Below are 26,868 nucleotides of genomic sequence, written 5' to 3'. Positions count from 1 at the left end.
GTGCGTGTGTGGCCGGGCCTTATCGTTCTGAACCGAGCTGAGTCGCCGCCATCTTGATTCCAAACTTTTCCTTTCTTTTTCCCGCTTTCTGCGTCTTTAAAAAAAACGTTGCTTTTAAAACACATATTGTTTTTTAAAAGATTTAGAAACGAATTAACTTATCTAATCTCATTAATTTTCCTACCTTTCCCCGTTTTTTCCAGGTAGGCCTCGAAGCCTCGGCTTCTCCCTTCGCACCCCACGCCCGAGCTAGGCACCTCCCGGCCCCCACTCGAAGGCTGGAGGGCCGAGCCTCAGCCCAGCGCCGCTAGGGTACAGCGCGCAGCAGGAGCTGAGACGCGGCGTCTCTCTCTGGCTCGGCCGGGGGGGCGGGGGCTTGCCTGAGCCGTCAACCGTCACCCCTGGCAACCGGCCCCCCCGGCCGTCTCGCACAGCCGCAATCGGCGGTCTTCACCTCGGGGGGGGGGGCTGGGGGGCGGCGGCGACCCACGGGGGGGGCCGCGACCCCTCGGGGGGGGCGGCGCGACCCTCGGGGGGGGGGGGCCGTGAACCTCGGGGGGGGGCCGCGACCCTCGGTGGGGGGGCCCGCGACCCTCGGTGGGGGGGGTGCCGCGACGCTCGGTGGGGGGGGTGCCGCGACCCTCGGGGGGGGCCGTGACCCTCGGGGGGGGGCCGCGACCCTCGGGGGGGGGGCCACCCGCCCTCCCTCCCCTCCCTCCCCCCCGCGCCCCACCCTCCACTCCCTCCCCCCCTCCCTACCCCCCCTCCCCCTCCCCTCCCTCCCCCCCTTCCCCTCCGTCCCCCCCTCCCCTCCTCCCCCCCCCGCCCCCCCTTCCCCCCTCCCCCCCCTCCCCCCTTCCCTTCCCCCCTCCCCCCCTTCCCTTCCCCCCTCCCTTCCCCCCGCCCTCCCTCCCCCCCACCCTCCCTTCCCCCCCGCCCTCCCTTCCTCCCCCCCGCCCTCCCTTCCCCCCCCCCCCGCCCTCCCTCCCTCCCCCCCGCCCTCCCCCCCCCGCCCTCCCTCCCTCCCCCCCCCCCCCAATCGCTCTCTCTCTCTCTCTTCCAACAACAACATGCCCTCGAAAAAGCCTCGGCACCGCCGGCACTTCAGCTAGTCTATATATATAAATCGGTACATCTGTCTGTCTGTCATTCTGTCTGTCTGTCATTCTGTCTGTCATCGCCTGTGCGTCTGTCGGGCTATGCGCTCGAAAGTTACAGGGCGTACCTACGCGCAGCGTTACCTCCAAAGAAAGCTTACGCTTCCGAGACGGTTTTAAGCGTATTTACGTTTCGGCCGGGCTAAAATCACGCCCCGCGGTATCCCAAAAAACCTTCAACGTTCCGCTCATTAGCATCTCATTATCCGCTCATTAGCGACAGAGTGACCTCGAGCTCGACCAATCGTACGCCGGGTTGCTGGCGTGTGCCGCCGGGCCAATCGGTGCGTGTGTGGCTGGGCCTTATCGTTCTGAACCGAGGTGAGTCGCCGCCATCTTGATTCCAAACTTTTCCTTTCTTTTTCCCGCTTTCTGCATCTTTAAAAAAAAACGTTGCTTTTAAAACACATAGGCCTAGAAATTGAGTTTGCGCTGCGCCAGGGCTTTAGCGCCGGAAGTTAGCGCCGGCGCTAAGTCCCTTTGCGCGCGCCAAAAATTCAGTAGCGCCGCGCCCAAATGGCTGCCGGCGCTACTGAAGGGTTTTAGCGCCTGAAAACTGGTGCAACGCGCCGCATTGCGGCGCTATTCCGGCGCTGCGGCGCCCGCTGCGGTGCGGCAGGCTCGGGAAGTGCAGGCCTCCTCCTTCCGTTAAGGAGGAGCTGCCTGCACCCGGCCGCGGCCCGCGCAAATCTCTTCAAAAATGAGCCCGGCACCTCGGACAAGTGCCGGGCTTGCATCTGTTCCGGGGGGGGGTGGGGGGGAGAAGTCCGGGGAGGGAGCTGCGGGCAGGCGGCCGGTGGGAAAGCGGCCGGCCGCCGCGCCTCCTTAAAGCGCCGGCGCAGACTCCGGCAACACTCGTTTGCCGGAGTCTTAGTTGCGGCTGCCACTGGCGAGGCGGCCGCAACTGAATTTCGGCTTGGGGCCGGGTTACCACGGCAACCGGGATGCTGCGCACACCGATGACGTCATCGGTGCCGGCGCAGCGCTACCGGTCTACTTACCGCCGCGGAAGGGCCCCAGGCTTTAAAGTATTTAAAAATAATAAACCTGTGGAAAAAATGTTTTAATTTTAATTAATTGACCACTTACCGTGTAAAAAGCAGGCCTTACGTCTGCTTTTTACATTTCTAAATCCTGCAGGCTTACGATCCCGGGAAAACCTGCAAAAAAAAAACGTAAGTTTGATGCGCATGTGCAGCCTCTCCTGCGCGTGCGTTTGACCTCTGAACCTCTTCGTTCAGGGGATCGGAAGTGCTGGTTTCCCGTGCATGCGCAGTGCATGCAGAAAACCGGCACTTCCATTCGGCCTACGGGTGAGTACCCCATGCGTACTCACCCGTGGAGACCCGAATTTCTGGGCCATTAGTTCTACAGTGCCTTGGTGGGTAAAGCTTCTGCCTGATGTAAGAAGGTCTCGGTTTCAATTGCCTGTCTGTGCTGAATTAGCTGATTTGAGCCCGGGCAGCAGTTGAGGCAGTGCAAGCCCCTCAGAAGTAATAGAAGAAGAAGTAAACTGGGAGCATTCCCACTCTTGGTCGCTATGCAGAAGCGCCCTGTTAGAAGCTGCTGTGGGCATGGATAAGATCAGTTCAGATATGATATACTTCATTGTCGGGGAGTTATCCCCGGTGTCTTGGCCAATATTTATCCCTCAACCAACATAACAAAAAACAGATTATCTGGTCATTTTCACATTGCTGTTTGAGAGAGCTTGCTGTGCGCAAATTGGCTGCCACGTTTCCCACATTATAGCAGTGACGCCACTTCAAAAGTACTTCATTGGCTGTAAAGCGCTTTAAGATGTCCGGTGGTCATGAAAGGCGCTATATAAATGCAAGTCTTTCTTTCAAATAGCCTGTTGATAAAGGGTTAATTTTGCAATCAGGAGCACGGTGAATCGTGCTCAGTGTCTTCTGCACCCAATTCTCCAATCCATGCTCCCTTCTTGCTGGGAGTGGGGTCTCACAGCTTTTATCCGTCACTGCCTGGCTCATACATGAATGACCACTTGGGGTGGAGGGGGGGGGGACGGGCATGGAGGAGAGGGTGCAGAGTGGGGGTGGGGGGCGGCTGGTGCCCATGGAACTATATCCAAGCAAGAGTCAGTGGCCAGGAATATCCTCGATGGGTTCTTTAGCAAAATGTCAGCCGAAGCTCCGGATGCAGGTGCCAAACGGAGTTTTGGGCAATCTCCCGCCAAGGATACAGCAGCCTTTCGGGAGAAGTCCCGAGGTAATTCCCAGCGGATCTCCTCAGGAAAGGAGAGGAGAGAGGAGAAACTTGGAATTGATCATCTGGAATATAACTTAACATTAAATGTGGAAAAGTAGGCTCATGCTAATGAAAAGCACCTTTAGGACTGATATCAGAATGTTCTTCTGCATACAAAGAGTGATCAATATAAAATATGGACTTCTAGATAGAGAAGTGGAAGTAAAAACCCTCCAATCCTTCAAGAACCAATTTGATGCTGCAATGGGGTGTATTTAGGTTACTTTGGTGTTACGTCTGAATAAACACTCATATTGGTGTGGTATTAATTAGTTGCTTTTATTTCCAAACCCTCTAGAATCCTCCCATCTGTTGTTATTTCAGATTACCAGCATCCGTAGTATTTTGCTATTGTACAAAAGAAGTGTGATTGCTGCAATATGCTTGCTCCCATCAGTGGGCCATCTAGTGGTCAGTTAATGATATACAAGTACCATATTTATCATTCAGGATGGATGAACTAAGGTAATAAAAACAGAAAATGCCGGAGACACTCAACAGGTCAGGCAGCATCTGTGAAGAGAGAAACAGAGTTAACGTTTCAGGTCGATGACCTTTCGCCGGAACTGGAAAAAAGCAGGAAATGGAACAGATTTTTAAGCAAGTGCAGAGGCTGGGAAAGCGGGGAGGGGATGAAAGAACAAAAGGGGAGGTCTGTGATAGGATAGAAGGCAGGAGAGGTTAAGAGACATTAAGAGATATTCAAGGCAAAAGGAGATGGTAATGGGACAGGTTAAGAAACAAAGGATGGCTCTAGATACCTGCTGAGTATCTCCAGCATTTTCTGTTTTTATTTCAGATTTCCAGCATCTGCAGTATTTTCCTTTTGGATGAACTAAGGATCTGATAGTATCTCACATCCCTAATTACCTTGTGATCTTGTGAATTACTTTGAAGTGCAGTGACTGTCATGTAGGCAAATGCGCTGGCAGAATGAAAGACAGCTGCCATGTGGGTGAGAAGAAAAGAAGCACAAACAAAAAGTGTGGATAAAAAATATATATATGATAGGGGCCAAGGTTATGATCTGAAATTGTTGAACTCTATGTTGAGTCCAGAAGGCTGTAAAGTGCCTAATCGAAAGATGAGGTGCTGTTCCTCGAGCTTACGCTGAGCTTCAGTGGAACAATGCAAGAGGCCAAGGACGGTGAGGTCTGAGTGGGAATGGGGCGGAGAATTAAAGTGACAGGCGACCGGAAGCTCGGGGTCCCCCTTACGGACTGAATGGAGGTGTTCCGCAAAGCGGTCACCCAATCTGCGTTTGGTCTCCCCAATGTAGAGGAGACCACATCGTGAGCAGCGAATACAGTATACTAAATTGCGAGAAGTACAAGTAAATCGCTGTTTCACCTGGAAGGGGTGTTTGGGGCCCTGGACACTTCTTGCAATTTAACTCTGTTTCTCTCTTCACAGGTGCTGCCTGACCTGCTGAGTATCTCCAGCATTTTCTGTTTTTATTTCAGATTTCCAGCATCTGCAGTATTTTCCTTTTGGATGAACTAAGGATCTGATAGTATCTCACATCCCTAATTACCTTGTGATCTTGTGAATTACTTTGAAGTGCAGTGACTGTCATGTAGGCAAATGCAGCAGCCAATTTGTGCACAGCAAGGTCCCACATACAATGAAAAGAATGACTAATTAATCTGTTTTGATTGCATCGGTTGAGGGTGCAATGTTGGCCAGAATACCGGGAGAATGCCCAGCTCTTCTGAAAATAGTGCCATGAGATCATTAACGTTCATTTGAACCACAGGAACAGGCAGGCGAAACCTCAGCTTAACATCTCATCTGAGGACTGGCACCTCCAACAATGCAGCACTTTCGCAGTACCAGCTTAGAAGTGCCATCTTAGGTTATCTGCTCAAATCCTGGGGCGGGGCTTGCCTTCTGAACCCTATGGGCTGGATTTTCTCAATGGAGACGAGTTGGAGGCGGGACTGCTGCTTGTCGGGTCAATGTCCCACCTCCATCATCTTCTGGCCAACCAGCGGGATTTTCCCCTGATTGACCTTGTTAAGCCTGCCCTGCGGGCTCAGCAGGCCAGTTAGGGGGAAGTCACTGACAGAGCACGTCAACGTCTGACTTGCTATCTGTCAAGACCTCTTGAAAGAGCATTTGACAGCTCTGTGAAGCTGTCAAATACTGACATTCTCTGTAGTTTGATGAGACCTTGTGTTCAGGACTCATCAAACCTTTCAACTTTGTAGATTTCAGATGACTGTTGGTTCAGAGGATCCAACAGCCAGTCTGTAAAATTGACAAGGAGGATGTCGGGACTCCCGATCCAGAGCGGATGAAGGCTGTAGGCAGAAACCAAGGTAAGTGGACATTTTTTAACACTCACTTTACATACTTATCACTCTACACTTGCACCCATCACTCAGCTCTACATCTTACTTTCAGGTCCCTCCGACCCCTGCAGACCTCCTACTCGACTGCGCCAACCCAGCGGGGTTCTCCGAGGTTGGGAAGCCTTCACCTAAAAAGGTAAAATGGGACGAATCCTTTTTCCTGCCTGTTAACTACCTGTTAACAGGCAGGTAAAAGGATTTAATCCCTTTCCCGCCTCCAGGAGACCGGACCCGAAGCAGCACATCTTCCCGCCTCCTGGCAAAAGGGCACGGAGGCGGGATGGGGGCGGGTTTGCCATCCGCCCCCACTTTCTTCTACTTTACCGGCAGTCCCGCCCCCATACCCACCTCCTCGGGGCTGAGAAAATCCAGCCCTTCCACTTAAAACTTTCAATCTGCGATTTGAAAAGAAAAACAGCTCTGTGGGAAAACTGACCAGGTAGCACCACTAGATCTGTGTCACTTCTATGGGCATTATCGGGTGAATTTCCTCGTCATTTTCAGTGCATTAGCACTGCAGAAACAGCGTAGGAATCTTTCTGAGCGAGGATGGGGTCAAATTTATTTCAGCCCGATGTACACCTTTAAAACACTACTCCCAAATTCCCTGGTGCTTTCTGAGCCTTCCTGCAATCTGCCCGCCAAGTCCCAACCAGCTTTATTTACATAATATGTCAGAGTGGGAGCCAATGATGTAGCAGCTGCGTGTTTCCTGGGTTTTGAATTGCTCAACACTTTGGGTAAAATAAGCTGAGCTTTGGGGGGTGCAGCAGGTGCCAGGAGCAGCTGATCAAGGCAGAAGTGAGGAGTTCCTGACTTTGAATGCAGATTTCTGCAACTGGGAAACACTTTTTCAAGCAATTTTTTGTTGTTGTTGCCATTCTGCCCCTACGCACCTGCACTTGCTTCTGGCTGCTTTGCACAGAGTTACACCACCGGCAGATATTTGGACGCTCACCCCTGCCACACAGTCAGGGCTTCTCAGGAGCAGGTGTGACATTCCCTGTGGACATTCTCTTACCATGGAGGAAGTGAAGCACCATGGGATGCAGCAACAGAGACTCAGGCAGCATTCACTGCATGGCGCTTGTCATCTTCTGTGGAGCACTGTCTACCATTGACACCACAGCCATACCTGCTCGCCCAATGACAATTAAAGGGACATTCCCCCAAACCACTACCCATCATAAAGCATAACAGCACTCCAGCCCTTTTTGCCTGTACCTGACTGTGCCAGTAATTATAACCAATGGCCCCTTTAAGCCGCGCAGCGCTCTGCAGCTCCCGCACAGCCGGCTCACCAGCTTTTAAATAGGAAAAAACGCGCATACGTGGCATTTTGAATGGGCCGCTCAGCCCCTTAAAGGGGCTGTGCACCCAAAAAAAATTTAAAGGTAACACTGATTATCACCTGAGTGAATATTCAGCACCGAATGAATGCACCCTTTCCTGTATGACTCTAACCTCCATGAATAATAAAGTGTTATGTCGGTGCACAGTCTATTTTAATACAATAATTGCAAAGTGCACAGAATCCACCCTGCTCTTTCCTAATACCATGCTTCCCCTGCCTCCCACATGTACCTTTCTATCACTTACTCCACCGCTCCTTCTAAGTGCCACCTGGGGCCAGGATTGTGGCAGTTGGTTGGTTCCTCGTGCTGCACAGAAGGGTCGTGGGGCTGAAGTGTGCAGGCTGAACAGTTTTTGAAGGCTGCACAGGAGTTTCCATTCAGTTCAGCTGCTTACACCCATTTTACATGGATTTTACGTCAATGGCTGCACCAATGGGAATGCAAAAGAGCAGACCCAGGAAACCTTGGGTGTAATTCCCTCTGTCGGCCACCAGCGGGCGCAAGATTTTTTTTTTAAAGGCGCAACAGCGACAGAATTCACTCCAAGGAAATTCTAGGCCATAGATTCTCTCACTCTATCTGCACACCCTAATGCATTTTCCTTGGCAATCATTTTGTGTAGTGTGCATTATTCATTATTTCGTCACAGGTGATATATAGAATATCCATCTTATTCTACATGTGAACAGAACTTTAGAATTGACTTTTGACTCTGACCCTCATCAGCAATGAGCTCCTCCCCACCTAAGGATTCATTCAGTGTTTAACTGATCTACGTTCTTAACCTGTGATTAAATTTGGTTACAGAAATGCATTACAGCAATGAGCTTTCACACGAGGAATGCATTTCCCTTGTTGTTCCAACCAATTTTTTTTTAATGTTGCCAAAATGTAACATATAGAGATGATCAGTCAGGCAGATCTTACCTGGAGGATACAAATAAGCAAGAAGTAGAAATTAGCAATTCGCTGAAACTGTTCAAACAGGTTGCGAGGTAGAAATGTAATAACATTGTATTTAGAAGTCTTAATTTCATTGTCCTGAAAATAAACATATATTAAAATGATGATTGCAAGATGCTTGTAACAGAAACATGCGTTTTCATAATATACACAATTAATGATTTGTCCCTTAATTGAGGGAAACCCTTAGCTGTGCCGGCATTTTGGAGTTGATGTTCAAAAACCTGTCAATGTTAGTCAAACAAACTAACTCTTCAGCAGTGATTGTACAGCTTTCTAGGAATCTGCCTTTTCTGTATTTAACCTTTGTTCCTTTTCCATCTTTAAGCATTAATGAATGTGGTGCCTAACACCCACTGACAATTACTGTTAGTAAAGAAAATATAAAGAAAATAGCTTGAAATTTGGAGTCAGTAATAACTGATAACTCTCTCTGTCTCCCTCTCTCGTTTAAGAATAGTCTATCTTTTTCCCAGCTGAGTCAGACACCCTTTTGTTGCCTGGGGATGACATGAAATGGTTTTGAGCTGGAAACCTCTCCGCAACCATAATCAAGGTTGCTGTTTTACTGACATCGCAGCTTTATTCAAAGGTGATAAAGGAGATTCCCACAGTCTATCACTCCCTTATCCTGCCATTTAACCACTGACTGAGACATTTAAGTCATTATTGTATTGTATTATATTTGATAAGAATAACTGACGTAAGAAAACTACTAGGCACTTGGTCTAAGCGTTAAACAAAGCTTTAATCAACTGTTTTACAACATGGAGGTCTAGTTGTGTCCTTCACTAGTTCCTGTTAAGAATGTCCTGCGCAAGCTGGGCCCGTGCCCGAGTATTTATACTCTCCCTGGACAGCGCCACCCGCAGGCTGCTCAGTATTATTTCATAAGTCTTTCTTTCATGAATGACTGATTCATGTCAGTAACCTTACAAGTAAAACCAGGATTTATATTTTAATTAACTTTCAACTCCTCCGATACTTCATTGGGTTAATGCACTGTGTGGCATGCACTGGGTCATAAGCACAGAGGGTCCTAGAAGTTCAATCTCTGCTCTGTTCTGAGTTAGCCTTTCATTGCCAGGCAGTATGCATGCTACAATTGTCCTTGAGGTTAGGGAGAGCGGGAAGAAGAACAATAAATATCCAGAGCACCCCCTCCTGTTTGCTATCCAGTGGCCACTGTTGCAGCGTGCATGGACATTAGGTGAGGGCAGCGTCCGGCTCAGCTGGGGTACCCCAGGCTTGTATAGCCCAGTGACACACAATGTCCAAGCTCACACGTGAAGAATGACTGCTTGTACCAGAGAATGACTAGAGCCAGTGGAACTGTGGCCCAGCTGAGAGAGTGAGGTAGCGGAGTAGAGCTTTTGTTGCTTTGTACCCTGCACAGGCACATTGTGCTAACTCAGGTTGAACAAATGATCAACGTGCAGCTATAATTGGCAAATTCATTTGGAGCTAATCTGTGCAAATATTTTTTTAATAACCATGTAAATAAACCACAGCGGCTGGACCTGGGGGAGAACAGCGACCGGAGGTGAGTCTTAAAAGCGGCGGCAGCAGCGAGGCATACCAACTCAGCAGCGGGGAGAGAGGTAAAAAGTAATCAGAGTGTGACGTCACCAGGGAGCAGGTAAGTGATTGGTTGGTAAGTATTTCTCTATTTTTTAAACTTTAACTCTGGTTTATAGTTGCTAAGGTCTTTCTGGTGTAGCGGGGACTGTTGGTAAACCATACACGTGCCCTAGTGTATATCTTTAATTGGTGGTATTGAATTAATTTAAATTAATTAAAGGGTAAGTCATGTCAGGACAGCCCAGCCCCGTGTTATGCTCCTCTTGCTCTATGTGGGAATTCAGGGACGCTGCCTGTGTCCCTGACGACCATGTGTGCCAGAAATGTATCCAGCTGCAGCTACCAGTAGACCGCATTGCGGCGCTGGAGCTGCGGATGGATGAGTTTTGGAGCATTCACAATGCTGAGAGGGTCGTGAGTAGCACGTTTAGTGAGTTGGTCACACCGCAGGTAAGGGCTGCACAGGCAGAAGGGAAATGGGTGACCATCAGGCGGAGCAGTAGAAGCAGGCAGGTAGTGCAGGGGTCCCCTGTGGACATCCCCCTCTCAAACAGGTATACCGATTTGGATACTGTTGAGGGGGATGACTTACCAGAGGAAGGCAGCAGCAGCCAACTTCCTGGCACCAGGGGTGCTTCTGCTGCTCAGGAAGGGAGGAAAAAGAGTGGGAGAGCAATAGTGGTAGGGGATTCTATCGTAAGGGGAACAGATAGGCGTTTCTGTGGCCGTAGACATGACTCCAGGATGGTTTGTTGCCTCCCTGGTGCCAAGGTCAAGGATGTCACTGAACGGCTGCAGGGCACTCTGAAGGGGGAGGGTGAACAGTCAGAGGTCATGGTTCACATTGGGACCAATGACATGGGTAGGAAGAGGGATGAGGTCCTGCAGCAAGAATTTAGGGAGCTAGGCAGCAAACTAAAGAGCAGGACCTCAAAGGTTGTAATCTCTGGATTACTCCCGGTGCCACGTGCTAGTGAGTATAGGAATAGAAGGATAGAGCAGATGAATGCGTGGCTAAAGAGTTGGTGCAGGAGGGAGGGCTTTAGTTTTCTGGATTACTGGGCCTGCTTCTGGGGAAGGTGGGACTTGTACAAGTCGGACGGGTTGCACCTGAACCAGAATGGGACAAATATCCTTGCGGAGAGGTTTGCTAGCACTGTTCGGGGGGGTTTAAACTAACTTGGCAGGGGGATGGGATACAGAGTGGAGCTATAATAGGGGGTGATGTACAGCCAAACATAGAGGAAAAAATAAGTCAGACTGGAAGGCAGAGCAAATATGTAACGGCACAAGGGAGTAGGGCAAGGCTAAATGGCATTTATTTTAATGCAAGGAGTCTTACGAATAAGGTGGATGAACTGAAAGTGTTGATGAACACATGGGAGTATGATATTGTTGCTATCATGGAGACATGGTTGAGGGAGGGGCAAGACTGGCAGCTCAATATTCCGGGGTATAGAATCTTCAGGCGAGACAGAGGGGGGGGGGGGGTAAAAGAGGAGGGGGTGTCGCAATATTAATTAAGGAGACAATTACTGCTGTAAGGAGGGATGATATATTAACAGGTTCCTCTAATGAGGCCATATGGATTGAACTTAAAAACAAAAAGGGGTCTAGCACTTTGCTGGGAATGTACTATAGGCCCCCAAACAGCCAGGGGGAGATAGAGGAACAGATATGTCGGCAAATCTTAGAGAAGTGTGCAAATAATAGGGTAATTATAGTGGGGGATTTCAACTTCCCCAATATTAACTGGGATAGTCAGAGTGTGAAAGGCTTAGAGGTTGCAGAATTCTTAAAGTGCATCCAGGAGAGCTTTTTGAGCCAGCATGTAGAAAGTCCTACAAGAGAGGGGGTGGTACTGGACCTAATTCTAGGGAATGTGGCCGGGCAAGTGGTAGAAGCGTTAGTAGGTGAGCACTTTGGTGACAGTGACCATAATTCGGTGAGATTTAAGGTAGTCATGGAAAAGGACAAGGATGGACCGGAAATAAAGGTTCTAAATTGGGGGAAGGCCGATTTTAATATGATAAGGCAGGATCTGGCCAATGTGGACTGGGATCAGCTACTTGAAGGAAAATCCACATCGGAGCAATGGGAGTCTTTCAGAAAGGAAATTGAGAGAGTACAATGGCAACATGATCCCGTGAAGGTCAAGGGTGGGACCAACAAGCCCAGGGAACCTTGGATGTCAAGGGATATACGAGAATGGATTAGGAAAAAAAGGGGGGCTTTTGGCAGATACAAAGGACTAAAGACAGAGGAAGCCCTAGAGGAGTATAAAAAGTGCAGGGGGATACTTAAAAAAGAAATTAGGAGAGCGAGGAGGGGTTATGAAATAACACTGGCGAGCAAAATAAAGGAAAATCCTTAGGTGTTTTATAAGTATATTAAGGGCAAGAGGATAACTAGGGAAAGAGTAGGGCCCATTAGGGACCAAAGTGGCAAACTGTGTGTAGAGCCAGAGGATGTAGGTGGGGTTTTAAATGAATTTTTTGCATCTGTGTTCACTATGGAGAAGGACGATGTGGACATAGAAATCGGGCAGGGGGACTGTGATATACTTGAACATATTAGCGTCGAGAGGGAGGAGGTACTAGCGGTTTTAGCAGGCTTAAAAGTGGATAAATCCCCAGGCCCTGATGAGATGTATCCCAGGCTACTATGTGAGGCAAAGGAGGAGATTGCAGGGGCTCTGACACAAATTTTCAGAACCTCTCTGGCCACAGGGGATGTGCCAGAGGACTGGAGAACAGCTAACATAGTACCATTATTCAAGAAGGGTAGTAGGGTTAAACCAGGGAATTACAGGCCAGTGAGCCTAACATCAGTGGTAGGGAAATTATTGGAAAAAATTCTGAGGGATAGAATTGGTCTCCACTTGGAGAGGCAGGGATTAATTAGGGATAGCCAGCGTGGCTTTGTCAAGGGAAGATCATGTCTGACCAATTTGATTGATTTTTTCGAGGGGGTGACTAGGTGTGTGGATGAAGGTAGTGCAGTGGATGTGGTTTACATGGATTTCAGTAAGGCTTTTGATAAAGTCCCGCATAGGAGACTGGCCAGGAAGGTAACAGCCCATGGGATCCAGGGTGCCTTGGCACATTGGATCCAAAACTGGCTTAGTGGCAGAAGGCAGAGGGTGATGGTGGAAGGTTGTTTTTGTGACTGGAAGCCTGTGTCCAGTGGGGTACCGCAGGGATCAGTGCTGGGTCCCTTGCTGTTTGTGGTCTACATTAATGATTTGGATGTGAATGTAAAAGGTATGATCAGTAAGTTCGCAGATGATACGAAAATTGGTGGGGTGGTAAATAGCGAGGCAGGAAGCCTCAGGCTACAGGACGATATAAATGGGTTGGTCAGATGGGCGGAACAGTGGCAAATGGAATTTAACCCTGAAAAGTGTGAGGTGATGCATTTTGGACGGACTAACAAGGCAAGGGAATACACAATGAATGGTAAGACCCTAGGAAAGACAGAGGATCAGAGGGACCTTGGTGTGCATGTACATAGATCCCTGAAGGCAGCAGAACAGGTGGATAAGGTGGTTAAAAAGGCATATGGGATACTTGCCTTCATTAGCCGAGGCATAGAATATAAGAGCAGGAAGGTTATGATGGAGCTGTACAAAACGCTGGTAAGGCCACAGCTGGAGTACTGTGTGCAGTTCTGGTTGCCACACTATAGGAAGGATGTGATTGCTTTGGAGAGGGTGCAGAGGAGATTTACCAGGATGTTACCTGGGCTGGAGCGCTTCAGCTATGAAGAAAGACTGGACAGGCTGGGGTTGTTTTCCTTGGAGCAGAGAAGGCTGAGGGGGGACCTGATTGAGGTATACAAAATTATGAGGGGCATAGATAGGGTGGATAGAAAGGAACTTTTCCCCTTAGTAGAGGGGTCAATAACAAGGGGGCATAGATTCAAGGTAAGGGGCAGGAGGTTTAGAGGGGATTTGAGAAAAAACTTTTTCACCCAGAGGGTGGTTGGAATCTGGAACTCACTGCCTGAAAGGGTGGCAGAGGCAGGAACCCTCACAACATTCAAGAAGCATTTGGATGAGCACTTGAAATGCCATAGCATACAAGGCTACAGACCAAATGCTGGAAAATGGGATTAGATTAGATAGGGCTTGATGGCCGGCGCGAACGCGATGGGCCGAAGGGCCTCTTTCTGTGCTGTATAACTCTATGACTCTATGACTAGATTAATTCTTCCTGTGGTCTGCTTGCAATCACATCACTCTGTACTCTTTAATTCCACATCTGAAGCAAGCTACAGGAAAAGATGGATTCACTGAGGGTGATTGCCCAGGTTCATGATGCCGGTGGATGAGGCTCCCCTGCCGGCAATGTGAACCAGGAAAATCATCCCCATTGTTTCCGCTTGCCCGTGCACAAGATCCACAAGCAACCTATTAAAATCCAACTTAAAGCTCCAATCTGTGAAACAACAGATTCCATTCAGTTATAAGTATTAAAGCCATTAGATTTATACAGTGTCTTAGACAATGTTCTGTGCAATCTGGTGCTGTGTTTTAAGCCTTTACACACATGGTGCTTGTTTTCACAGGTTTACAGTTCTGCTATCAGGATAAGGGAGGCGGTGCACAGATATCGTTCTCCGTGATTCGAACTACAAGAAGCGGCAATTGTAAAAATGTTGGCAGGGGAGTGAAGGCGCTGGTCTACAACTAACTTTGTGGGTCACCTAGACATCCCCAGTCCATTATCAACTTTTACAGTTCAACCACACAAAAAATAGTTCCAGAGTCATAGCATTTTTCGTCACAGCTGTACAAATGCAAAAATATTCAATTTAAAATAATTGGAAATATTAAGGATACAGGCCAGGAATATCCTCGAAGCTTCCCCCTGGCATTGCTGGAAGTGCAGCGGAAACCCCATTTACACATTTAACCAGGAGCAGCTCTGAGTGATTTCCCGGCTGTAATATGAGGTTTGGGCCTAGCAGTAAAGACTTTTCACAAAATATCAGGCACCAGTTAATCAGCATGGACTATTCCACGTGAAAGGGAAGGAAGAGACTTACAGCATATTTCCTTTTCTTAAAGCAGAAGAGGAACGGTTCCTTGATTTGAGTGTGGTAGCTCTTGTTGTTAGCCTTGACTTCCCAGGTATGGTCTGGAAGGTAGAAAATCAATGTGCATTGAGTTTGTGTTTTATCTACTGATTTCTCCTATTACCTGCTGCTTTTCTTGTATTCTTCCCTCTTTACATTTGATTTGTGCACATTTCTGTACTGAGGAGGGACAAAGCTTCATTTCTAGAAATCTTCCATTGGTCAGTGCAGTGCAATGCTTGTAAAGCCTCATCTATTCTGATCACTGTTAACTTTGGCACCACGGCCTCTGAGTCAGAAGGTTGTGTGTTCAAGTCCCACCCCAGAGACTTGAGCACAAAAATCTAGGCTGACACTCCAGTGCAGTGCTAAGGGAGTGCTGCACTGTCAGAGGTGCTGTCTTTCGGCTGAGACATTAAAACCGAGGCCCCGTCTGCTCTCTCAGGTGGATGCAAAAGATCCGATGACACTATTTCAAAGGGGAGTTATTCCCGGTGTCCTGGCCAATATTTATCCCTCAATCAACATCACTAAAACAGATTATCTGGTCATTATCACATTGCTGTTTGTGGGAGCTTGCTGTGTGCAAATTGGCTGCCACGTTTTATACTTTACAACAGTGACTACACTTCAAAAAGTACTTCATTGGCTGTAAAGCACTTTGGGGTATCCGATGGTCATGAAAGGTGCTACATAAATGCAAGTCTTTCTTTCTTTCATTACAGGCTCCCACTGCTCACTATTGACCCCCACTGCTCTCTCCCCTGCTCACTACTGACCCTTACTGCTATCCCCCTGCTCACTACTGACCCCACTGCTCTCCCCTGCTCACTATTAACCCCCACTACTCTCCCCTGCTCACTACTGACTCTCACTGCTGTCCCCTGTTCACTACTAACCTCCACTACTCTCCCCTGCTCACTACTGACTTCCCCTGCTGTCCCCTGCTCACTATTGACCCCCACTGCTCTCTCCCCTGCTCACTACTGACCTTCACTGCTACCCCCCTGCTCACTACTGACCCCACTGCTCTCCCCTGCACACTACTAACCCCCACTACTCTCCCCTGCTCACTACTGACTCTCACTGCTCACCCCTGCTCAATACTGACCCTCACTGCTTTTCCCTGCTCACTACCTCCTCCCACTGTTCTCCCCAGTACCAGCTCCTACTGTTCTGCCATGCTAGGTAGCACCAAATAAAACACACAGGACAAAACAAAATTAACTTAACTACTTAAACGAAAGACAACTTTAAGGTGACTGAAGGTAAGTTACAAAATACAAAGAGAATCTCATGTCAATTATTACAGCAATCGCAATTTTCATAAAATCCTAAATTTCCTTTCACTTTTTTCACTGTGAGCAACATCAGCTGGTGTAAAGAATGAAAATCAAACCCACACTCTGTCTGTTATATGGATCTACAATACCTCAAGTACAGCATCATTCAGAGCCTTGCACAAGGAACTCGCAGCATGAGGCATAAAATGTATAGACTAATATTTCAAGGTTGATGTAAATATTTCAAAATTAGGAATGTAATCAGGGTATTATATATGAAATGGTCAGCAACACTCTGCCGGTCTCTGAAGATGCATTCTGGAATGAACAGGTCAGCTATAATATTTTCCTTTGGTACAAAGTGATTACAGTTGTGCATTTTTTTTTTCGTTTATGGGATGTGGGCATCGCTGGCAAGGCCGACATTTATTACCCATCCCTAATTGCCCTTGAGAAGATGGTGGTGAGCCACCTTCTTGAACTGCTGCAGTCCGTGTGGTGAAGGTACTCCCACAGTGCTGTTAGGTAGGGAGTTCCAGGATTTTGACCCTGTGACGATGAAGGAACGGCGATATACTTCTAAGTCAGGATGGTGTGTGACTTGGAGGGGAACTTGGAGGTGGTGGTGTTCCCATGCGCCTGCTGCCGTGTCCTTCTAGGTGGAAGAGGTCGCGGGTTTGGGAGGTGCTGCCGAAGAAGCCTTGGCGAGTTGCTGCAGTGCATCTTCTAGATGGTACACACTGCAGCCACGGTACGCCGGTGGTGGAGGGAGTGAATGTTTAAGGTGGTGGATGGGATGCCAATCAAGCGGGCTGCTTTGTCCTGGATGGTGTCGAGCTTCTTGAGTGTTGTTGGAGCTGCACTCATCCAGGCAAGTGGAGAGTATTCCATCACACTCCTTACTTGTGCCTTGTAGATGGTGGAAAGGCTTTGGAGAGTCAGGAGGTGAGACACTCGCCGCAGAATACCTAGCCTCTGACCTGCTCTTGTTGCCACAGTATTTATGTGACTGGTTCAGTTGAGTTTCTTGTCAATGATGACCCCCCAGGATGTTGATGGTGGGGGATTCGGCGATGGTAATGCCATTAAATGTCAAGGGGCGGTAGTTAGACTCTCGCTTGTTGGAGATAGTCATTACCTGGCACTTGTGCGGTGCGAATGCTAGCTGCCACTTATCAGCCCAAGCCTGAACGTCGTCCAGGTCTTGTTGCATGCAGGCATGGACTGCTTCATTATCTGAGGAGTTGTGAATGGGGCTGAACATTGTGCAGTCATCAGTGAACATTAAGGCACACCAGGCGGTAGAACGTAGGATTGAAGGCACTGCGGTCGAATCGTGGCAAGTGGCCACTGCAAAGAGGTCTCACACTGCTTCAGTTAGTTAATTCTTTAGTGATAGCTGACCCACTCATTTCTTGCTACATTAAGAATTTAAATTTTCCTCCATTTGCTTGGGCAGACAGCAATGCGGAGCCAGCAATATAACTCTGCATTGCTCGAAGCTGGGACAACTCTGAAATCCATACTGTAACCACACTGTTACAGCGCAACACGCCACAATGAAATACAGGCTGGCTGTAAAGTATTAGATGGCAGGGGCTTTGCGTGCTTCCTGTACTAGTGATTGTGCCCCAAACAAAGCACGTTAGATCAAATGTCCAGTAAATTAGTCTTACGCTGTGCCAGCCACAGTATTTAATATCTGCTCTGGTTGTGTGTTGAGAACAAAATTCAAACAACCAGAACAAGAGCCTTATTCTATAATGCTGGTGCAATTCACACCACTTTCAGATAAGTACAAAAATACAGGAGATGAATGTTATGAATCTATGACTGCACAATAACCCTTCCACAGGTAGGTACAGTGAAAAGAACCAGGAAACCAGCTCACGAGAGCGGTCCAAGCGATCGCATGTCACAAACCATGGTTCAAACCAAGGAATCCATGCTGAACTTTTATATCCTGAACCAATTCACAAAGCAGTATGGAAACATGACCATGTGGATGGCTTCCGAGCCCTGCCATGTCCTGTTATTATTATTAATACTTTCAAAAGTGTTGCTGTTCGCCCTTGTATTAAATCTGCAAGCAATAGTAAACAGTCGTGTACTGCCTCCATTATGCTACCAGCCCTACAGTCTTTTAAAAATATCTCCCTGTTATTTTTCTGTTAGGTTGCCCATCTCACATCGTGTGACCCTATCCGAGCCTTGGCCAGCACTGCTGCGTGATGGACTGCTGTGAGGGGCACAGCTGCATCCACAGAGACTTTTCCCTTACTTCTTGTGGAAGAACGGCGAGCCTCTGCTCGGTACTTGGCCAGTCTACAATCAGGAATTTGTCAGGTGGTGAATTATTTACACGTCACCTGCACCCCAGCACTCCGTGGCACAGCGCTTTGCTACACAATGTTAGGTGATCACTTTACCAAGAGTGTCTGACAGCTGTGCCAAGCTTAGGCCCCTTTAGTGCCACGGTGCTCGCAGCATGAATGAGGCTTCTCTTGCTGCTGTTCTTTTTCAAACAGTAGAACAGGACAATCCAGCAGCTACTAATAGCATTTTGAAGCCTTACATCACGTGACTTTGAAATAGCGCCTTCCACGACCTCAGGACGTCCCAAAGTGCTTTGCAGCCAATTTTTTTTGAAGTGTCGTCACTGTTGCAATGTAGCAAAAGTGGCAGCCAATTTGCACACAGCAAGATTCCACAAACACCAATGTGATAATGACCTAATAATCTGTTTTTAGGTGTTGATTGAGGGATAAATACTGGATAGGATACCGGGGAGAACTCCCTCGCTCTTCTTCGAAATAGTGCCACGGGATCTTTTCCGTCCAACAGAGAGGGCAGATGGGGCCTCGGTTTAATGTCTCATCTGAAAGACGGCACCTCTGACAGTGCAGCACTCCCTTAGTACTGCACTGGAGTGTCAGCCTAGATTTTGTGCTCAAGGCCCTGGAGCGGGACTTGAACCCACAACCTTCTGACTCAGAGGCAAGAGTGCTATCACTGAGCTTTCTGAAACAATTTCATATTTGTTGGTATTCATTGCACCACAAGTAGATTCTTTAATTCCTTTCTTCTTTTTCTAATGTCTTCAGGTCATGCACTAAACCCTAGCCCTGAGGACAAGCAGTACCAACTCCTCTCAGACCTCTGCTAACTCCACTCCAGTCAACTGCCACTCCCTTTGATTTTCCATAGTTGTGGATGTACCGAGCTGTTAAACGATGCCACCTCAAGCAACTGAGATTGGAGGTGCATTAAATGGGTTACAGTTCTTGTAAACCCACAACCCAATATTCTGCACTCCAGTGCTAGATGCCTGTATGCAGGATGATCAATTCTAACAGAGAACTGTAGTGCTGGATATATCGTATAAATATACAAATATCTTACCATTTGTCAGTTGATATGTCTCAAAATTATTTGAATTTGAAGATTCAGACATGTTCATTATGGAAACTGCTGTCAAAAAATAAAAATGGCTACTTAATAAACGCAAACTCTAAAATTGAACCGGAGGAGCAAATTGCACCTTATGTTATTAAAAATTATATGATACAGGATGTAATTACACAAAGAAAATTTTCCTACCTGAAACCCTCAGCAAGGTTAATCTAGGGCTCACCTCAGCCACCTACACTGTAAAGAGAACATATGAAAATGAACATATGAAAATGAAAATGAATGTTGTTTTGATACTAGAAACATAGTTTGCCGGTCTAATGCTCCATTTCCAATGTTTCAGTACACTTCCTTCTGATTAGTCCCCTGGTTATCCTCAATCTTTAAGGCACATTCATGGGAAATTGAGATCCCAGCAAGAATTCCCATTGGGGAGCTGTGTCTATGGAAGCTCAGCTGCTCTGCAGTTAGACTTTTTATAGCCTAATGTATTAGAAAAATGGAAGCTGTTAAGGCTGTCATTTTACACTGCCACAAACATCAATTTATTTTTAAATGCCTTCAATTATTTTATTAATATATATAACTATAATTTATTAGTAATAACAAGTGGGATTAAACCAGAGAGTAAAAAGGAAATGTAGCTTGATTAGGGGACCTGACCTTGGTCTATGTTCTTTGTTCAGACTCATGTACTTTTGCCGGTCTTTTGCTGCTTAATAATGACTTCAGCTGCATTTATGTGACAGCTCCAAATGTATATTAGAAGATGTTTAATGTTGTTTGTTACAAACATTTAGAATATATACAGGCCTTGCCTGACTCCACCTCCTCCAGCCCTGTGTCCCAGCCTATACAGGCGGTCTAGTTTCTTAATGGTAAACGTTTTCCCTGTGACTTAGAGACACGTAGGAAACTGGACCCATAATGCGGGCAAACAGCAGTGGGAAGGCAGATGGAAACTCCAGCAGAAACTCTCGGAAAAGCTCAGAAAGAAATTGCACTCATTATTAAAAATGACCTCTTAAGGAACATGTTCAAGGCTGTAATGCACTCTTAGCTTTGGAAGACAATGTAAAGCACGCAAACTTTGCACCCACAATTTATGATGTCATTCAAATGCCTCGAATGAGTTTCAGCTATTGCCTATTCTCTGCATAATTGTACAAAGTGACAGACTATGCTGCTTCACAACACTGACTTGGTGGAGTACGTATAATGCAGCCATTCTTGACAATGTAATTCCATGACCCAACTCCAATTCTACATTTTAACTGTCCACAAAGTTTGTACCATTTTAAGCACAAGAGATCGGGTGACAAAATCTGCTGCGTTCATGGATTGGCATTTTCAATTCAAAAGATACTCCACCCAGATTTCAAAGAATGAGACTCTCACTGCTTGGTATTGGCTGAGATGTTTCTGTCATTACCTTAAAGAGGCAACTTTGGGCCCATCATCAGATCTGAAGGGGCAAGAATACATTAATTCTGAACGATTGCAGCAGGCAATTAGGCAGCTTCCATAACCAAATAAAAATTGCTGTGATTAGAGTAGAATCATGGGATTTAACAGTACGTCTGTCCCAGCTCGCTGAAAGATTTACCTACTGAGTCCCATTCCCCATACCCTTTTTAAGTTTTTCTTTTTCAAATATTTCTCCACTTCCCTTTAAAAACTGTTATTGATTCTGATTCCACATCTATTTCTGATAGGGCATTCCCTGTCCTAAAAATCCCTTTTTATGAAAATGTTCTCCTAACCTCTCCATTCTTTTGCTAATGACCTTAAATTCATGCATCTACAGTGACCAACCCCCTAACCACCTTACCTGGGATGGATACAAGCAAAGAACAGAGAAGCAAGGGAGACAGAATAAATATAAAATAAAGGGAGGCCTTTGGATTGGCCGAACATGTCTTTTTTTTAAATAAATTGCTTCGTGTCTTATTCATTCCAAATGCACCCCACAGAGGTCAAATTGTATCAAATACACAGAGATTAAATAAATAACTGTGGGAACCAAAGAAATGCTTTATGTTATTCTGGACATTCTATTGAAAGCTGAACTGAACTGGTTCAACACAACTTTTGCAAAAACATGATTATGCACATAGACTAACTAAGTAGCAAAGAATCAGGAAATATAGGATAACTGATAACGGAAACTCAATGTTAGCTTGTACTAAGTCATAAACCTGAAATAGTGAAGTGTATTATCATCACCCAAAGTCTCAGGGACAATGTTAGGGACACATTGCATATGTTATATTCAATGGAATATACATCAGAATAGTTGGAGTTAAAACATTCATCCTTTTGTTACCTCAAAATTTGATTTCTCAAACGTTCTCCTCACCGGCCTCTAGAATTCTACTCTATACAAACGCCAACTTGTCCAAAACTCCACCACCAGCATTCTGTCCCACAAAAAGCCCCTAAAATTCCTGGGTTGGGGACTTGCAGAAAACAGCTGTTTATCCGGCAAGGGAGGGGGTGGGGGAGAAGAATTGAAATTTGGGGAGGAACCTAGATCCACCGAATTTCTGTCCCATTTGCACTTCACTATTTCAGGTTTATGACTTACCATTTGCTCTCTGCCAAAACTCCTGATTCTCAATGCACCCCTCCCACACCACCCCACCCCCCCCACCCCCTAAATAAATTTAAATTTCCTGAGACGCTTTGTGAGCAGCATCTAGCAGTCCCTTTAACGACTACTGGTTAAGCGGCTCAGCGCCTGGTACCAATTAGCACAGTGTGCGAGATGTTCATGGTCAGGGCAGGGGGAGCCTTGGGGAAGTATAGCTTGGTGGGGGAGGGCAGGGATATGGTAGAGGGAGTTGAATGAATTTAGCCAGCCTGCTTCAGATGGGTGTGCTTCTCCCCTGTTACTAGGCATCAATAGGGCAGCTGAGGTGCACGCCACTCTCCTCCTCCCCCCAACCCCCACCCCCACCCCACCCCAATTTTCACTGCCAGCCATGTGATTTTCTGGGTGTCCAGCAGTTGAATATCACTCTCCCGCCTGTAAATGGGCATCATCTGTTAGACACCCTCAGCCATCTGTCCAAAGAAATTGGAACATGTAGATTGAGAATCATAGAAACATAGAAGATAGGAGCAGGAGTAGGCCATTCGGCCCCTCGAGCCTGTTCCGCCATTTAATGAGATCATGGCTGATCATCCAAATTCAGTACCCTGTCTCTGCTTTCTCCCCATATTCCTTGATCCCTTTAGCCTTAAGAAATATATCCAACTCCTTCTTGAATATACTTAATGAATTGGCCTCAACTGCCTTCTGTGGTAGAGAATTCCACAGGTTCACCACTCTCTGGGTGAAGAAATCCCTCCTCATTTCAGTCCTAAATGGCTTACCCCTTATACTTAGACTGTGACCCCTGGTTCTGGACTCCCCCGCCATCGGGAACATCCTTCCTGCATCTAGTCTGTCTAGTCCTGTTAGAATTTTATAAGTTTCAATGAGATCCCCTCTCATTCTGCTAAACTCTAGCGAATATAAGCCTAATCGACCCAATCTCTCCTCATACGTCATTCCTGCCATCCCAGGTATCAGACTGGTGAATCTTCGCTGCACTCTCTCCATGGCAAGAACATCCTTCCTCAGATAAGGCGACCAAAACTGCACACAATACTCAAGGTGTGGTCTCACCAAGGCCCTGTACAACTGCAGCAAGACATCCTTGCTCCTGTACTCGAATCCTCTCGCAATGATGGCCAACATACCTTCAATTGGCCTAAGATGAAAACAATGCATTTCCTTAGAGAGCCCTCTTCAATTACTTGTGTTCAAGTTGAAAATAACATCATATTGTTCAGTTCAGTTACAGTGGTAGTGATATCCCCTGCAACCATTGAACCACAAAGGTTTACAGCACAGAAGACCATTCACCCTTTGTGTCTGTGCTGGCTCAGCTAATGCCACTGCCCTGCTTTCTCCCCATAGTCCTCTATCCAATTCTCCATTAAATGTTTATCCATATTTTCCTTAAAAGGTGCAATGGAAATTTACAGCTATTCATTTGAAACAATGGCCTAGAAATTCAGTCTAGCCACTTTTGGGGCGGTAAAGTTGGGCGGCCGCTAAAGTTTGCGCCCGCCGGAAAGTGGAGGCCACTTCGCCGATATTCAGTAGCTTTGGCCAAGGAGTTTGCTCGAGCGCTAAAACTGGCGTTGCACCCCTATCTTTAGGCGCTAAGCCGGCGGTGCAGACTGATACCGCCGAGGCCGGGCGCAGCGCAGGTGCGGTCATGTTTTGATTGACAGCAGACACCCTGGCGCCGGCCAGCTCTTAAAGGGGGAAGGGTCGACTTGGTCTGCTGCCACGCCCTGGATACTGCAGCCCTCCAGCTAGGCCTAAACACTGCTGCTGGAGAGAAATAGCGCCAGCAACGATGCAGAGGGCCCGTGAGCGAGCGCAGCGCTTCTCTGCCCATGATTTAAAGGTGCTGGTTAGGGCTTTGGAGAAGAGAAGCCATATCTTGTTCCCGGACAGTGGCAAGAAGCCTCCCAAGAGGGTGTACAGGAGAGCCTGGAGGGATATCGCCCAGAGGGTCACAGCCACCTGCGATGTCCCCAGGACTGGTGTCCAATGCCGGAAAAAGTTTAACGACCTCACTCGGATTGTCAGGGTGAGTACCCTTTCCAGTGTCCTCCTCATCCTTGCATGTGCACCTCACATTATGGGCAAAGGGACCTCAAAGGCCTAATGGCCAGCCCTCATCCAGCAGCTATGGCACTGGCATGAACATCAATTGCACTTTCTGCACTTTACACACTGGCCAAGCTATTTGACCATGGGAGGCAGTGCACACAACAACAGGGCACCACACTGGCCAAGCTATTCGACCATGGGAGGCAGTGCACACAACAACAGGGCACCACACTGTACTTAGAGGCCGTCCTTTCTCTTGCAGGCCAAGCTGGCCCAGAATCTGAAGAGCCGGACTGTCACCGGGGGAGGCCGTGCCCAGTTCCAGCAGCTCAGTGACCTGGAGGAGCGCGTGGGTCGACTCATGGGTGCCCGGGTGATTGGCCCCGTTGCAATTGGAGATGCCGACCCTGTGCTGGGCCCCAATGGTAAGGACATGACCGTTTGGACCTCTCTCGTTCCCCTTGCGCTTCAGATCTACATCCTTTGCCACTGTCTGACCAATGCGCAGAATGCCACCACTCATGCCTCCCTCGCTGACGCCCTGTCCTCACTCTAAAGCTACCCTTGTGCCTTCCTGCTTTCAGCTGGTGAGGAGGAGGTCCCTGAAGCTGCGAGTGTCAGTCCCTCGGAAGAGGAGGACGAGGAGGAGCAAGAGGAAGGCGGCACATCGGGGGAACTCTCATCCGCACCAGGGGATGGCAATGGAGGGGACACGTCTTCCCTGGAGGAGAGCCAGGGGGAAGTGTTGCAGGGGGGTGTAGCTCCTGTGCCCAGTGGCATCCAGCCACGCGGGAAGGGTCGGGCAGCACGGCTGCCTTCTCCCCAGAGGGGGGAAGTGTTGCAGGGGAGTGTAGCTCCTGGGCCCAGTGGCGTCCAGCCACGCGGGAAGGGTCGGGCAGCACGGCTGCCTTCTCCCCAGAGGGGGAAGTGTTGCAGGGGAGTGTAGCTCCTGGGCCCAGTGGCGTCCAGCCACGCGGGAAGGGTCGGGCAGCACGGCTGCCTTCTCCCCAGAGGGGGGAAGTGTTGCAGGGGAGTGTAGTTGCTGGGCCCAGTGCCGTCCAGCCACGCGGGAAGGGTCGGGCGGCACGGCTGCCTTCTCCCCAGAGGGGGGAAGTGTTGCAGGGGAGTGTAGCTCCTGGGCCCAGTGGCGTCCAGCCACGCGGGAAGGGTCGGGCAGCACGGCTGCCTTCTCCCCAGAGGGGGGAAGTGTTGCAGGGGAGTGTAGTTGCTGGGCCCAGTGGCGTCCAGCCACACGGGAAGGGTCGGGCAGCACGGCTGCCTTCTCCCCAGAGGGGGGAAGTGTTGCAGGGGAGTGTAGCTCCTGGGCCCAGTGGTGTCCAGCCACGCGGGAAGGGTCGGGCAGCACGGCTGCCTTCTCCCCAGAGGGGGGAAGTGTTGCAGGGGAGTGTAGTTGCTGGGCCCAGTGGCGTCCAGCCACGCGGGAAGGGTCGGCCAGCTCGGCGGCCTTCTCCCCAGAGGGAGAGTCCGGCCTCCAGTCCGGAGACGGTCCTCGCCCAGGAGGTGTGCCTCCTTGATCAAATGTCCGCGGACTCGGATCGTCGGCACACCGAGTTCATGGGGGTTGTGGCACGGTTGCCTGAGGCCATCGAGTCCCTGGCTCATAGTGTGTCCGATTTCGGGGCCTCACAGGCCAGGGGTTTCGAACAACTCGCGGCAGCACAGTCCAGGGGTCTCGAACAATTCGGGGCATCACAGGACGCGAGTCGGGCCGAATTCGGGGCATCACAGGACGCGAGTTGGGCCGAATTGAGGGCAGCACAGGTCGTGAGTCGGGACGAATTCAGGGCAGCACAGGACGCGAGTCGGGACGAATTCAGGGCAGCACAGGCAGCGAGTGGACAGTTGATCAGTGGTGCCGTGCAGTCACTGGCTGGTCTGATGCAGGCACAGACCAGGGCAGTACGGGCACTCACTGCTGCCACACTCGCTGTGTCAGGCAGGCATCGCCAGGGCACCCGCCGCGCTGCAGCAGCACAGCGGTCTGGCCTTCACCAGATTGCTGCGCTTGCTGCAGTGCCAGCCCGTCCGAGTGCCAGTGTCTCAGGCGAGCAGCGAGCGCCTGGCATCAGCCAGCTTGCCCCCATTGCTGCAGCCGCCACTGCCACTCCCCCAGCGAAGCTGCGACGAGCTGCTGGAGGGACTGATGCTGCCCAGCCACAGCTGCAGCAGTCAGCAGCCGGCCCCTCGAGGGCCAGAGCTCGTCTAGGCCGACCCCCAAGGGCATCTGCCGTCACGCAATGTGCCCCTCAGGAGCCTTCCCCCAGCCTTGCAGCACCCACAGGGCCCAGGTCGAGGCGGAGCAGCAGGTCGGCCAGGGGCCAGAAAAGCCTGGACAAGGACTCGCCCTCTCGGCACACAAAGTAGAGTGTGTTGGCAAATGTTTTTTTATATGGGGGTGATTGTCTTGTCTATGGGGGGGGGTTCTTTTGGTAAGGCCGAGGATGAAGGCCATTTGGATGGACAAGTTTTGTTATTCCTCCCCAGGTTGTGGGAGTGAGATATGTATTTGAGTGTTTTTTGGGGGTGTTGTCTGTTTTTCGGTTTCATGTGGGAAGGGCCCTGAGTTTGTTCAATAAAGCTTTTTCTTTATTCAGCTTGTCCATGTGTGATGTTTCAAGTGGTTGTTGCGTTAACCGGCTGAGGGCTTGCGGAGCGACTGCATTCATGTGCGTTCATTGCCGCAAGCCATTCCCTGACAGGGGGCCTAGAAGTGTCGTT

General features: G+C 48.8%; 1 protein-coding gene across 3 annotated transcripts in view; it reads right to left on the bottom strand.

Annotated features, from left to right (window-relative positions):
• LOC147108162 (phospholipid-transporting ATPase IC-like) overlaps window positions 1-26,868 on the bottom strand; it is a 152,601-nt gene that overhangs the window by 90,321 nt on the left and 35,412 nt on the right. The window contains exons 3-6 of one of the 3 annotated variants that reach the window (XM_086004682.1): window positions 19,644-19,691; window positions 19,446-19,514; window positions 14,731-14,822; window positions 8,065-8,178 (exon numbers count right to left, since the gene is read on the bottom strand). In XM_086004682.1, the coding sequence (XP_085860808.1) occupies window positions 8,065-8,178; window positions 14,731-14,822; window positions 19,446-19,503 (264 nt within the window). In that variant the 5' untranslated portion in view covers window positions 19,504-19,514; window positions 19,644-19,691. Of the gene's footprint in view, window positions 1-8,064; window positions 8,179-14,730; window positions 14,823-19,445; window positions 19,515-19,643; window positions 19,984-26,868 lie in introns of those variants that run through there. The other 2 variants (XM_086004681.1, XM_086004683.1) reach the window with 2 other exon arrangements.

This window comes from Somniosus microcephalus, chromosome 13 (genome assembly GCF_052327205.1).
Source record: "Somniosus microcephalus isolate GS21.2 chromosome 13, FLI_Smic_1.0, whole genome shotgun sequence".
NCBI lineage: Eukaryota > Metazoa > Chordata > Chondrichthyes > Squaliformes > Somniosidae > Somniosus > Somniosus microcephalus.
The sequence above is the reverse complement of the archived record's forward strand: the minus strand, read 5'-3'. Positions and strand labels throughout refer to the sequence as shown.